The 15,129-nt window shown below is 49.3% G+C and overlaps 1 protein-coding gene across 10 annotated transcripts in view; it reads right to left on the minus strand.

Moving 5' to 3' along the window:
* ST3GAL3 (ST3 beta-galactoside alpha-2,3-sialyltransferase 3) overlaps positions 1-15,129 on the minus strand; it is a 213,882-nt gene that overhangs the window by 19,121 nt on the left and 179,632 nt on the right. For all 10 annotated transcript variants that reach the window (XM_027537519.1, XM_027537521.1, XM_027537520.1 and 7 more), the window contains 4 exons: positions 7,653-7,747; positions 3,975-4,038; positions 3,003-3,098; positions 2,516-2,702 (listed from right to left, as the gene is read on the minus strand). In XM_027537519.1, the coding sequence (XP_027393320.1) occupies positions 2,516-2,702; positions 3,003-3,098; positions 3,975-4,038; positions 7,653-7,747 (442 nt within the window). The remainder of the gene's footprint in view (positions 1-2,515; positions 2,703-3,002; positions 3,099-3,974; positions 4,039-7,652; positions 7,748-15,129) is intronic.

Genomic DNA, 15,129 nt, shown 5'->3' on the forward strand with positions numbered 1-15,129 from the left:
GAGGAGGGAAGTCCAAGTGCCGCAGGCATAAAGAATCTGACTGCCAGTTCAGGAGACTCAAGAGATGGGGGTTCAATCCCTGGGTCGGGAAGACCCTGGAGCAGGAAATGGCAACCCACTCTAGTATTCTTGCCTAGAAAATTCCATGGGCAGAGGGGCCCGGTGGGCCACAGTGCATAGAGTCGCAAAGAGTCAGACATGACTGAGCACCATCCAGACACACAACTGCCAGAAGAGTCTGAAACAGTGCATGGGAGAAGTCCTGCGAAGGCATGAGCCCTGGGCCTGGGGTGGAGGAGGCGCCAAAGAAGCTTCCAGGGTAACCAGCAGGGCCTGGGCGGGCCCACTCTGGGTGCTGGGAGAGGAGAGGCCTTGGGTATCACTGGCTTTCCTCTGGCCACTCACTCTAAAGGCCCCATCTATCTCTGACTTTGGCGCCAGGAGCCTCATGAACTTCAGAGGACTCTCTCCCAGCTCCCCTCTCCCCTTTCCACTCACATCCCCCAACTCTGGGACGGAGTCCTCAGCAAGGACCACAGGGCTGGTCCTGAAGCCCTGGGCAAGGCCAGGACAGGACACAGACATCAGTGCAGTGAGCATGTGCTTGAGCACAGCCCACAGCTCTTCACCCCAGCTGCTCCAGTTAGGTCCCCGCACAGGCCTGCCACCAAGGTCAGGCCGGGCAGGGAGCTCCTGAGTCTTTGGGGAACAGTGAGGCTTTGCTGTCTGCTTCCCGAGTGGCCTGAGTGTACTGAGCCTTCCAAGTCTAGTTGGCTTCCTTTCTTTTCTTCTCTCTTTCCTTACCCCTTCTGGTGACTTGTAAGAGTCCTGAATTAATTGAATCTGGGAGGATCATGTGACAACACCCACCTGGCTGGACCGGCCCACCTGGGCCTGGCTTCCTGATTTGGGCTGCCTGTCCTATCCCAGTCTGCCCAGCAAGAAGCAGGATTTAGTGTCTGAGCCAAGACCAGGTCATCTGTGGTGGCTGGGCCCGGAGGGGTAAGACAAGCAAAGGGGATCAGGGCCCTGCCCTCCAGAAGCAGGTGAGCAGATGGGCAGAAGGCAGGGTGAGAAAGCAGCCCCCAGGCTTTCTGGGGTTCACCACGGCAGACCCAATTTCCTCCCATTTCTCCCTTAGAAGTGCCTACCTATGATTCTAATTCTCTTGCCTTCAAGGTAAAGAGAAGGGCTCTGAGAACTAGGGTCTTGAAAACAGCAGGCTGCTTGCTCAGCCCCGACACTCTGCCTGCTATGCGTGGGCAGTGGGCCTGCTTGCCGCTCAGACTGGCTGAAGCCAAGCCCCTTTTTCCCCTCTGGGGAGCCAGACCTGCCCCAGAGGACTGGGTTGCCACATTCAGCCTGGCTCTAGATGGGCTTCCCTTCCCCTCTGTCCCACCTACCTGAATTTCTGGACCTGACTTCTGTCTTCGCTCTCCTTGCTACCTACTTGACTCTGCCTGCCCTTGGCCTTGCTTGGGAAAAGGCTGTGGAGTTAAACCAAATTGCACTGAGACCTCCATAGGCAGGAGAAACTGTTCCAGCCATCCCCCCCAGCTCTCCTCTGAACCTCCAGAAAGAACAGCTAGCTTCTTATTGTGGGCAGAGGGCTTCTGTCATCATTCTCCTATGCTAAGAGGCTTGGGTATTGGAAGATGAATGGCCTGAACTCTGCAGTGCCCTTCTCCTGGGTTGGCTGGTGACAGCTGGTTGAGGGAGAGGTGGAAATGAGCCTGGACAAGTTGGCCCAGAGCTGAGAGACAGAGGGCTCAGGAGGGGACTCAGTGGGTGGTCCACAGAGGAGCAGTCTGACCCTACTTGGCCATAGAAGCTCTCTAAAGAAAGGGGCCCAGATCCTTGTCTGCCAAGAACAGTGAGTACAGAACCTGACCATTCCCAGAGTGGAGACAGACTCAGTGGCAGGTCGGGACCCAGCCACAAGTCAGTGGTAAAAGTACAACATGGAGAGAGGCCAGGATTTAGAGTTTGGGAACTGGCACCCTCGAGGTGAGGGGTCTGCTGTCCCTGTGCAACGATCACAGGGCCACCTGGCTGGGAACAGGGGGAGCCCCACATGACCAGAGTCAGAGAGACCTCACAGAGTGGGGGAGGAACTGGGGGGGAGGGAGGTGGGACAAGTACAAAGCTAAGGCAGGGAGTTGTGGAGATCAGCAGTAAGGCTGGGGCTAGCCAGGTGAGAGCTCTCAGTGAACGCCAGGGGAGGGCCCACAGGGGCTGCTGAGGCGGCACCTGGGGTTTGGCTTAGAGAAGGCCGAGGAAGAACCAGAGCCTGAGTCTCTGCAGGCAGGCAGCAGACGGCAGGCACATCAGCTCCAGGAGTCTGGGCCGCGACCCTGGCATCTCCTGGCCTCTCTGCCCCTTGACTGCATCTGGTCCTTACCGCTTCTCCTGAAAGGTTCCTATTGTTCTTTGCCCGGGTCAGGGGAAGGGGCTGACGTGGAAGCTGGGCAGGGCCGGAGCTAGAAGGGGAGGAGCCTGGGCGCAGGGAGCTCACCACTCTCTCCTTGTAGACGATGTATTTCAACCACTTGAAGTCCTGCCACTTGAAGCCAGCGAGGACAAAGAGGGAATCGCGTTCGTACTGCTCAGGCCGTTGCATGGCGCCCTCGGGGTAGGTGATGCGTAGTGTGGTTTTGCTGCCCACGTCCTTCTCAAAGCCTTTCACTGGTGCTGAGTTCAGTCTATAGAGAGCAGGCCCAGTCAGACAGAGCCTGTCCTGAGCTCACTGCATGCGCTCTGCAGGCCTGTGTTTGGGGAGACACCATGACCCCAGAAGACCCCAGGGGCAGAGGATGGGGAGCCCAGGCCACGTGGAGCCTCCTAGCTTTCTGTCCCAAAGCCCTCCAACCTGGGTTATCCTTGAGGCTTCTACTGACCTCCAGTCCAATGGCCCAGATAGACAGTCTTTAATAGGCTCAGGGATCAGGGGGTTGGGCCAGGACACGAAGGTAACTGAGGCACTGCTTTGAGGAGGAGCTCACCTGACCACAATGTCATAGTCATCAATTCGCGACCCCAGAGACTTGTTGGCCAGGACACCTCCGTTGCCCACGATGATGCAGCGACGGCAGCTGAGGCTGAGGGGACAGAGGTGGAGACCTCTGGAGAGCTGGCCACGAGGTCTCCTCTCCCCCTGCTGCTTTGGCCCCTGACCCCATGCCCTTGGCCAGACACAGGCTGGGATGGACGAGGAAGAACAGTGAGCCTCTAGCAGCATTTTTGAGAGGCTGGAATCACACTGCGGAGAGCCGGGCAACTTGGGCTCTCATATCTCCCTGACTCTTCTCCAGGGAAACGTGGGCGTGAAAGGTGCTAGGGCACTGACTCTGGTGTGGTGAGGAAGGAGGCTCTGGTAAGATGGCATTCTGGGTTAAAGACTCCCCAAGGGTTAGTGAGTTTGGGGGCAGCATTCCAGGGAGAGGGAAAAGTGGGCTGAGCTTGAGGGGTATGCTAGGGAAGCAAGGACAGAGGAATGAGCCTGGGGGCGCCAGGACTTAAGGCTGTACTCCTTTCTAACTCAGAAGCCCCCTTGCACCCAGCAGCCACCTGAGAGCCCTACTCATGTTGCTTCTCCCACCTCTGACCCTGGGGCTTCATCCATCCAGGGTCTATTGGCTTCTGAGCTGTCACTACCTCTTGGATTTAAGCCCTCTCAGCCGCCCCACCACCCAGCCCCTCAGTCCCACTGCTAAGTTGATCCCACCCAGTACATTCCATTCTGACTCTCAGACCTCTGCTGCCTGAGGACTGACATGTCTTGCCAAGTGCTTATAGCTCAATGGGGTGGCTAGCTCAGTGCAGTGGCCCTGCTTACCTGCTTATCCGCCCCAGTGTGTGTGTGGATGTGTGGGTGTGCTGCAGAATCTGCCCAGGACAAGGGAAAGGCCAGCTGGGCCTCGGTACTTCTGCAAGTGCCAGGCAGCTGAGGGGCAGGAAGCTGGGGAATGGCTTACCTGTCCAAGGCGGGGGTCAGGCGGTATTCTTTGGTGACAGACAAGATGGCTTTGATCAGATTGTCTGTGGAAGGGGAGGGAGGCAACTGTTAGAGGTCACTTAAGGGCTCCCAGGAGATGTTTCCTGATGAGCTGAAGGTACGTGGTCCTGGGGCTAAGATGTGGGAGGGAGCTCCGCACACAAGGCTGGGACACTGGCCTAACTTTCCCCTTGAGAAAGGAGATGCAGGCGGGAGAACAGGCGTGTGCACACGCCTCTGTCTGAAGCCTGACGGCACCCGCATGCAGTTCCTTCCTCAGGCTTCCCTGGCCCTTCCTTGGCAGTCTCAGCTGGCTTTTGGAAACTCTGCAGTCAGGCCCCAGAGACATGCACCCTCAGGTGTGGGCCTGGCCTGGGAGCTGGGGCATCAGTCTCCCCAAGAATGGGAGTGCCGGTTAAAGACAGAGACCACACGATGACTCTGTGTCCCCACCAAGCAGACACCAGGAAGCAAAGGAGGGGACACCAATGGTGCAGAGCTCAAGTGGTCCCAGCCAGGTCCCAGCTCAGGCCACTTGGCCTCATTTTCTGAGACCACCTTCCCCTCACTTCCTCCCTCTAACACTGCCAATCCCTAATCCTGTTCTTGCCAAGCTGTCTCTACCACCTTACATCTTCAAGCCCTGTGACCTGGCATCTGCCCACCTGCTCTCCACTCAGGCTACCCACAGCAAGGGCTCTGTGACATCTCTGCTCTCAGATCCTATGACCATATTCAGGCCTCCTTCTTCTTGGCCTCTCTCTGGCTCTGGCAATGACGACTGCTCTCCTTTCAAACTTTGGTATAACAAGAGCATTATAGTGTAACAGATGATGCTATCAGCCTTGGACTCAAATCCTGGCTCTGTTGCTTATGAGTTCTTTGACCTTAGATAAATCACTTAGCTGTCTTTGGGCTCTAGTTTCCTCATCTTTCAAATGAAGATGGTAACTCCTGCAGTGCAGAATTATTAGGAAGATAAAAAGATAACGTACATAAAGACCTAAAGTAAGCTGGTACAACCACAGTGGGAAACATCTTGCAACTCTACCCCTAGGTAGACAGCATCAGAAAAGTCACACATTTGTTTAAGGAAACATGTACAAGAACATTCATTGCAGAACTGTTTGTAATAGCAAAATGTTGGAGGCAACCTAGAAGTTCACCAAAGGAAAATAGATTAAATGTGGTATATGGAATGCTATACATAGTTACAAAATCAACGACCTAGAGTAACTTGTACCAATACAGATAAATCTGAAGAGTATAAGCAAAAAAATCCATTTGAAAGACACATACACATATGCAATTCTGTTGATAAAGTTCAAAAACATGCAAAAACCATGCCATATTTTTAATGGATATATAAATTGGCTGTAGAAATATATAAACAGGCATGGAGCCATAACACCAAAACCAAGATACTGGTCTCCCGGGGAAGGCGGGGGATGGAGTAGGAAAGGCTACATGGAACTTGAGCTGTATCTCATGTGTTATTTCTGAACTGAGTAGAGAGTATGTGGGTGCTCATTATATCAGTCTTCATGCTTTCTTATAAGCCTGAAATACTTCATGTAAAGAAAGGATGCCTCCAAAATTAAATACAACAATCTTTTAATTTTTTTTCCTTTTTAAAAAAAATTTTATTAATTTTTAATTGGAGGATAATTGCTTCACAATATTGTGTTGGTTTCTGCCATGCATCACCATGAATCAGCCAGAGGCGTACGTAGGTCCATTTCCTGCTGAACCCCCCTCCTCCCTCCCACTTCATCCCACCCTTCTAGGTTGTCACAGAGCATCAGACTGAGCTCCCTGCTGACACACAGCAAATTCCCACTGACTATTTTACATATGGCGATGCATACGTTTCCACGCTACTCTCTCAATTTGTCCTACCCTCTAACCTTATAATTTCTTTAAAAGATGGAGTGGAAAAGCCTGTCAGATGCAGCTAAGAGGTCAAGTTAAGGACTGAAAGTATCCTTGGGCTCTCATAGGGGGCACTGAGCATCACTGAAGTGGTGGTGGTGGGGGGGGACATTCTTCAGGAGTAAATGGTGAGGAAGAGGAGACAACTGGCATGGGCAATCTTTCCAGGAGTTGAATGAGAGAGGGTCAGGGTGACATTCCTTTAAGGGACGTTCTACACCAAGTGACTTCAGACACACTTTACAGTGGGCTTTGGGGAAGGTCACAGATGCCCTCCTTTTCCTACCTGTAAGGAAAAGCATACTGCTGCTAATTGACCAAGGCCAAGGCTATGCACGGGGTTTTTGTTTTCTAGGAGGGGAAGCTTAGCAGAATGGTCATAAACTATGGGGTGATTTTCTCGCTGGATGATGGGCTCTGTATTGGCCTTTCCTGCCCTTCATCGCTTAGTAGGATCAGAATCTCGAGTGAGGGTTTACGAGAAAAGTTAGGTTGCTTGGCTCCCTGCACCCATGAAAAAGGAGTTCATGGGGTTGAACCCAACCTTGGAGGTTTTGAAGGTCAAGGCTCCAATTCAAGACTATCCTTTTGCTGGCCACTGTCTTCTTTTTAGGGAGGGGCGGGTTGGCTGAGTAGAAGGTTTGGGCATTCTGGAGTCTGCTAGCTAAACGATATCACCCTTTAACAGTCATCTCATTTAATTCTGACCACAACCTGATATGGCAGTCTTATTCTCTCCATGTAACTGATGAAAAAACATGTGAGCAACTTGTCCATGGTCACAGCTAGTAGAGAGGCAGAACTGGGATCTGATCCTTCTATGTACGATGTAAAGCCAAAAATCCACCATGCCCTGAAATAGGGGCAGAAAATCTGTCACGGAAACAGAACTGTTAAACTCTCAGTGACGCGAAAGTCTTTTGTCAGGAGCTGCACGGTGAGGTTCCTGAGGCAATGGAAGGGGACAGTTCTGAGAGTATCGGAGGGAAAGGTTAGCCTTGGACAGGATAAGGAAGGACTGGAGGGGAGGCCACATAAGGTGAAGAACATCAGGAGGGGTAGACGGAGGGGTCTGGGGGCAGTCATGGGGCACGGCCTCTATTTCCCCTGGGATGTCCCCCCTCATACCTAGTCCTCTCGTGCCGATGTCTCAGGCCTCTATTTCCCCTGGGATGTCCCCCCTCATACCTAGTCCTCTCGTGCGGATGTCTCAGGCATCCCCTGGGATGTCCCCCCCTCATACCTAGTCCTCTTGTGCGGATGTCTTAGGCCTCTATTTCCCCTGGGATGTCCCCCCTCATACCTAGTCCTCTCGTGCGGATGTCTCAGGCATCCCCTGGGATGTCCCCCCTCATACCTAGTCCTCTCGTGCGGATGTCTCAGGCACCCCTTTTGGGTGGTCTCACGGCACTGTGTTCTCTCATCAGAGGCCTTACTGTCCCGCCCCCCAAGTACCAGTGTCTGCGTCAGACTGGAGCTCTGTGAGGGGAAGGACACATCTGTCTACTCCACTACTGTGTACCTAGCCCCAGCAAAGCTCTGAGCAAACAGTCCACTAAAAAAGCAGGAGACAAGCAAGGACAGGAAGAAGGGAGGGGAGGTAGGGCATTGTTGGGGGGGGTCCCCAGCAGGGAGACTGCTGAGGGTACAGCCCTGCCCTGAGGCCCAGGGAGGTAACCTGGGAGATAAGATGTTAATATAGAGTGGGGCAGGGTCCCCAACATACCTTGACCTTTGATCCCAAAAGGCGGCACAAATTCCCGGATCCTAGCCCACTTGCGGAAGGAGTCATCCAGGAACATGGGTGCTGGCTTCGAGAACCTGGAATACAACAGGGCTGTTGAGGGTCCCAGAGTGCACTAGCTGCAGTGCTGGCTGGCATCCGTCTTGACTGTGGATCTGCTGGAAGCCAGCCTCTATGTTCCAGCACCCCTGGGCGACCCCAGCCTACTCACTGGGTAGTTTCTACATGGGGTCTGATAGGCCTTGTTCAGCAGAGCCTGGGTTTGGAGGAGTGGGACTGGCCAGGCCGTATGTGGCCAGCTGCCGGAGTGGAGAGACAGGATGCACTCAGCAGGGATCAACATCCCTGAGCTGGATGCTCTCTGGCAGGTTATCCACGGCCTGCAGCCATCCCACAAGCATGGCTGTCCTCGCTGTCCCTGCAAGCTGGGAACTCAGAGATGAGATGCTGTCCAGGGAGCAGAAAAGTCCCCTCGAATACAGCCAGTGCAGAGAGACAGAATTTGGGAGAGAATTCTGGGAGGTGGACCACCCAGGGTGAGGAGGAAGGAGACTCCACGGTGAGAGAGCAAAGCAGGTGAACAGCCATCAGAGCTAGAGGTTTGATAGAAGGGAGGCATTGCAGTATCCTGCAGCTGAGAGGCAGGAGGGCTGAGGGGAGGCTTCAGAGGAGCAGACACCTGAGCATTCTGCTGGCAGAGAGGAGGACAAAGGGAATGCTAAGCTCCCCGGGAGGTGGGGGAGGGACATGGAGCTTACAGGGAGGGCGAATTTTGGTCTGGAGGAAAGATGGGAGGGAAAAGGGGAAGAGGGGGAAGCATGAAGTGATGCTGAGCTTGGGAGAGAAACTTCGGAACATTTTGGGAAGCCAGGGAGTGGGCAGGGCAGGGGGGAGGCTGGGAGGTAGAGATGGCATCAGAGGGGTGCAGAAGGAAGTGAGGGCAGAGTGAGAGGAACAAGAGAAACCAAGCTTTTCAGAGATGCTTGGACAACACAGCCCCACTAGAACCTAGCACCCTGATTTTGAGACCTTGAAAAGGCAGCCCTGGAGATGGCCAGCACCTGGTCACTTTCTGGGTGTGGACCTCTGCTCAGGGCCTTCCTGGCTGAGAATGAAGGTGTACAGGCCTAGGCCTCCGTGGCTGTCTCTGTAACAGCCTGAGTCACTCTACTGAGAAACTGAAGACTGGAGGAAGGGGCTCTCCTGGCCCAGAAGTTAGAACTCACCCCTCCCAGCGAACTCGAACCTCAGCATCCATTTCTCGTTCCCATCATCACTAACATCGTTACAATCACCAGGCCCGGGGGGAATCACAGCAGTAATCACTTGGAGGTCTAAGGTTATTGGAGATTTTGAAGCGAACTTGAAAGAGGCAGAAAAGTTTCAGTGCTGCTCCCTCCCCATCCTTTGCTGTCAGGAAGAAGCTGTCAACACAGATCGGCACCGGAGGGCCATTCCTGCACACTGGCTTTCTTCTCAGCTCACTCCCCTTCTGAGTTCAAGAGTCAGTCATGTTTCTCATATCTGGTACACACAGTCTAAGTGAATCAATACATTTGATGTTTTACCAGAGGCCCCGAGGATCCTGGCCAGAGTCCATAAGGTCCCTGGGTAAGCCTGGGGCAAGCACTTCTGTGTCAGGCTTGAGCTTATAAAAGTTTTGCAGTTTCTCAGTCAGGCACGGACAGGATTTTATCTGCTTCCTAGGATATTGGGTGTTATATGCTAGCAAAATCTCCTAAGATCTAGCCGAATGATCTCAATACATTATTTTCTTTGTCTTCTCCTTTCCCCCCATCTTTCCAGCTGATTAGGAAGTTCATTATGTTTAGTTCAGTTCAGTTCAGTCGCTCAGTCGTGTCCAATTTTTTGCGACCCCATGAATCACAGCACTCCAGGCCTCCCTATCCATCACCAACTCCCAGAGTTCACCCAAACTCACGTCCATCGAGTCGGTGATGCCATCCACCCATCTCATCCTCTGTCGTCCCCTTCTCCTCCTGCCCCCAGTCCCTCAGGGTCTTTTCCAATGAGTCAACTCTTCGGATGAGGTGTCCAAAGTATTGGAGTTTCAGCCTCACCATCATTCCTTCCAATGAACACCCAGGACTGGTCTCCTTTAGGATAGACTGGTTGGATCTCCTTGCAGTCCAAGGGACTCTCAAGAGTCTTCTGCAGCACCATAGTTCAAAAGCATCAATTCTTCGGCGCTCAGCTTTCCTCACAGTCCAACTCTCACATCCATACATGACCACTGGAAAAACCATAGCCTTGACTAGACCGACCTTTGTTGGCAAAATAACGTCTCTGCTTTTCAATATGCTATCTAGGTTGGTCGTAACTTTCCTTCCAAGGAGTAAGTGTCTTTTAATTTCATGGCTGCAATCACCATCTGCAGTGATTTTGGAGTCCCCCAAAATAAAGTCTGACACTGTTTCCACTGTTTCCCCATCTATTTCCCATGAAGTGATGGGACCGGATGCCATGATCTTCGTTTTCTGAATGTTGAGCTTTAAGCCAACTTTTTCACTTTCCTCTTTCACCTTCATCAAGAGGCTTTTCAGTTCCTCTTCACTTTCTGCCATAATGGTGGTGTCATCTGCATATCTGAGGTTATTGATATTTCTCCCAGCAATCTTGATTCCAGCTTGTGCTTCTTCCAGCCCAGCGTTTCTCATGATGTACTCTGCATAGAAGTTAAATAAGCAGGGTGACAATATACAGCCTTGACATACTCCTTTTCCTATTTGGAACCAGTCTGTTGTTCCATGTCCAGTTCTAACTGTTGCTTCCTGACCTGCATATAGGTTTCTCAAGAGGCAGGTCAGGTGGTCTGGCATTCCCATCTCTTTCAGAATTTCCCACAGTTTATTGTGATCCACACAGTCAAAGGCTTTGGCGTAGTTAATAAAGCAGAAATAGTGTTTTTCTGGAACTCTCTTGCTTTTTCCATGATCCAGCGGATGTTGGCAATTTGATCTCTGGTTCCTCTGCCTTTTCTAAATCCAGCTTGAACATTTGGAAGTTCACAGTTCATATATTGCTGAAGCCTGACTTGGAGAATTTTGAGCATTACTTTACTAGCGTGTGAGATGAGTGCAATTGTGTTCATTATGTTAATTGTTACTAAAAAAAAAAAAAAGCCTGTTTTTTTGGTGTTGTTTGTAATATGTGTTAATTTTGGGGAAAAGATACAAATAGGCATGCGCGCGCGCACATACACACACACATACACACGCACACACACACACACACACAAGTAAAAATACTCATAATCCTACAACACAGAGACAATTAACCTTGGGTATATTTCCATACTGATTTTCCTTTTCCCATATTATTTTTTAGATTGCTCAGTAGACTACTTTTTTTTCACCTTATAATATTATGAAAATATTGCTCTGTAAATAGAACAAAAACCATTCTGCTGGTAACCTAATAAAAAATGATGCCCCTAATAGAATGTACAGGGATACACAAATGAAAAGATATGTTGAAACCATTAGATTTTGTATATCTTTTCTCTTAAGCTGATTTCCTTCTTCATAGTAATATTTGTGTATATATCTATATGTTAACATCTACACATATAGATACATATACAAAATGCAGAGGGCAGATTCAGGATAATACCACCAGTATTATTACTAACACTATCATTACTAAAAGTGATTTAAAGTTTCTTTACAGTTCTCTTTGCTTAGGGTATATCCCACTAGAGAAGTACAGATAAACTATTTTGCTTTTGCAAAATTATTTTGAAATAATCCTGCTGAGTTCACTTCATCAACAATACATAGTTAGGTTCATATGTTTCTTTTTGTGTCTTAGAATTTGCTTATCCCTCATTTTAATTTAATTTTGTTTTATGATGACATAAAACTATAGAATTCCAGAATTAAATTCACAAAGCAAGATATATTCAGAGAAATCAAACTTTTATTTGTGTCTGACTCCTGTTACTTTATTCCCATTTAGTATTCATTTTTACTAGTTTTTTATTTTTCCTTCATTTTTTTTTGAGATAAGCAAATACATATGTGTGTGAATTCCTATGCCCTTCTATATTCAGTAAACTGTAACATATACACTTTTACTTTTTTATTTTTTTCACTGATTTTCAATATACTCTGGTGATCAATGTACAGCAGTAGATAAGAGTTATATACTTGATGATACCTCATTGTGGTTATGTATATATATTATTCAGTCAGTTCCCTGGGTTGTTTCTCGTCTTTCTTAGAGTAGGTACCACGAACAGTCCTAACAATGAACAACCATGCATCCATCTTTTTTTTATTTGCCAGTGTATCTTTGGAATAGATTCCTGGAGTTGGGTTTGCTGGATCAAAGGGAAAATGCATATGTACAGTTTTGATCCATAGCCAAACTCCCCTTCACCAGGACATATGACAGTATCATTTCCCCCACAGCCTCCCCAACAGAGTATTCTGTTGAACATTTCAATTTTGCCAGTCTGACAAATAGTATCTCAGTGTGGTTTTAATTTGTATTCCTTTTACTATGCTTTGAATTGAACACCATCATATATGGAAGGGCCATTTGCAGTTCCTTTTCTGTGAATTTTGTTCGTACCTCTTACCCATTTTCCCAAAGCATTACTGGTCTTTTTCTTCTATTTGTCCCAGCTTTACTAAGATATAATTGACTATAAATGATACATAACACTGTGTAAGTTTAAGGTGTGCAATGCTGATTTCATACACATACATGGCAATATGATGACCACCACAGCATTAGCTAACAATCTTCTCTCTCTCTCTTTTGAAGCTCTTGATATATTTTATATATATATAAGCCATTTGAGATACAATTGCAAATAAATTTGAGTTTATTTATTTTTTCACTTGGCTTGTGGTGTTTTCTTGCTTTTCCCCTCCTTTTTATAATAGATTCTTTTAATGAAGTCAATTTATTAATCTTTTCCCTTATGACTTCTGGGTTTTGAGTTTTAGTTTAAAAGGCTTTCTTCATTCCCAGGTTATATTTCCCTCTTTATTAGAATTCCATTTATGTCTTCAGTCTCTCTTGCCAGGATGCTATACCCTCTTGTTCCATTGTCTTTTGTCTCATTTGTAAGGCAAAATCCAATCAAAGATGAATAAAATCTGACACTCTTACCCTTTATAAACTCAAAGTGCTGCTAGAACACACACACACACACACATACACAGACTTGTTCCCCTACAAATTCATGGACTTGAGCCTTAGGTGAGCCCTCACACTCGCTCTGTGGCTACTGCAAATCTTCTTCACTCTCCATGAACTCTATCCTTTTTCAGCCTTAGCTAAGCAGACATCTCTTCTTTTCTCTCACTTCAGAGACAAAATCAAGCTTATCAGATAGGAACTCCTTGCACTTCTTACTTTCTTACCTTACCTCAGATCCATTAAAGCTGGTCTCTCCATCACACCATGCAGCCCACTCCTGTCTGTTTCCCGCTAAGCATACAGTAAACTCAGGTCTCTCCTATGTGAAAACTACCTCTAATGGCAGAAAGCGAAAGGAAACTAAAGAGCCTCTTGATGAGGGTGAAGGAGGAGAGGGAAAAAGCTGGCATCTGGTCCCATCACTTCATGGCAAATGAGGGGGTGGAGGGGAGTAGAAGCAATGACCTATCTTCTCTTGCGCTCCAAAATCACTGCAGATGGTGACTGTAGCACGAGATTAGAAGATTCTTGCTTCCTCAAAGGAAGGCTATGAAAAACCTAGTGTATTAAAAAGCAAAGACATCACTTTGCTGACAAAGGTCCGTATAGTCAAAGCTATGGTCTTTCCAGTAGTCATATATGGATGTGAGAGTTGGACTATAAAGAAAGCTGAGCACTGAAGAATTGTTGCTTTCAAATTGTGGTGCTAGAGGAGACTCTTGAGAGTCCTTTGGACAGCAAGGAGATCAAACCAGTCAATCCTAAGGGAACTCAACCCTGAATATTCACTGGAAGGACTGATGCTGAAGCTGAAGCTGAAGCTCCAGTACTCTGGTCATCAGATGCGAAGAGCCAACTCATTGGAAAAGACCCTGATGCTGGGAAAGACTGAAGGCAGAAGGAGAAGAGGGCAACAGAGGATGAGATGGTTGGATGGCATCACAGATTCAATAGACATGAACTTGGGCAAACTTCAGGAGATGGTGAGGGACAGGGAGGCCTGGCGTGCTGCATCCAGGGGGTCACAAAGAGTCAGACACAACTTAGTGACTGAACAACGACAACAACAAATTAACTCCAACTCTCCTGACCACGCGCCCACGCTACCAATCTCTCTCCATCCTTTCCTGGCAAAACTTCGAGAAAGAGAGGTGGATATTCTGTCTCAGCTTCCTCATCTCCTATTCACTCCTTGATCTACTGCTATCTGGATTTTATTCCTCTAAGACTAGTTGTGTTCTATCAACCTTGTGCCATTTGTAGCTCCCTGAACATGCTGTTCTTCATGGATTTACACATGCAGTCCCTGCCTGAAATGTAGCCCCCTCACCATTCTCTGTATTACCCCATCCCCTATCCTCTCTATTTGCCTGGAAAATCTCTTCTCAATCTTAAGGTTCAGAGGCTGCGCTCCCTGGACAGCCTTCCTCATTCCCCCAGGCAGACCTGTCCTCTTCCACTAGGATTTCCACTGTGCTTTGTTCAGCCCCCAGGAGGTGGCTCAGTGCCTGTGGAGGCCTGGAAACTGAGCCGGGGGCCATAAAGAACAGGAAATGGGGTGGGGTGATGGTAAAGGTGGTGTATGCACGCGCGTGCGTGCATGCGTGTGTGTGTGTGTGTGTGTGTGTGTGTGTGTGTGTGTGTGTGTGTTAATTGTGCAGGCGGTTTGGGCAGAGCCCCATGCTACACCTGGAGGAGAGTTCTGGGGCTTCTGTCCAGAGACCAGTGCCAGTCTGGGGGCCCAGCCAGGGTGGAGGTGGCCCTTGAGATACAGAATAACTGGCCAGACTAGCAGGGTTGTGGGATGCCTGACCTGCTTGCCCTAGCCTAGGGGGTAGTGGGGCAGGGTGGGGCAGGCTCCAGCAGACAGGCCCCAGCCCGCCAGCTCTGCCAGCTCTGCTGAGAACCCCAGCACGCGAAGCAGCCTTGAGATCAGGTTTCAGGAGGGTGTGTGTGAGTGCGTGAGAAGGAACAGGGGAATGAGGAGGCGGAAGCTGCACTGGGATCTGTCTTTCCTTCTTGGACAGTAGAGCATAGTAGAGTGGAGACTCTGGACTCTAGGAGGGCACATGCTAAGGGTGGGTCTGACCCCCTGTGCCTCTCATAGTGAGGCTGGAACCCCAGGACACATGTGAGTGCCCTGCCCACCTACCTATAAACTGAGAGAGGACGATGAACTCAGCACATTGGTCAGTCAGGCAGCCAGGATGGGCAACCCAGGAGCCCCCTACCCGCAACACACACAAAGGACTCTCCCAGATCATTTAATGCCCAGAAGTGTGGCAAA

Source organism: Bos indicus x Bos taurus, chromosome 3, assembly GCF_003369695.1.
Source record: "Bos indicus x Bos taurus breed Angus x Brahman F1 hybrid chromosome 3, Bos_hybrid_MaternalHap_v2.0, whole genome shotgun sequence".
NCBI lineage: Eukaryota > Metazoa > Chordata > Mammalia > Artiodactyla > Bovidae > Bos > Bos indicus x Bos taurus.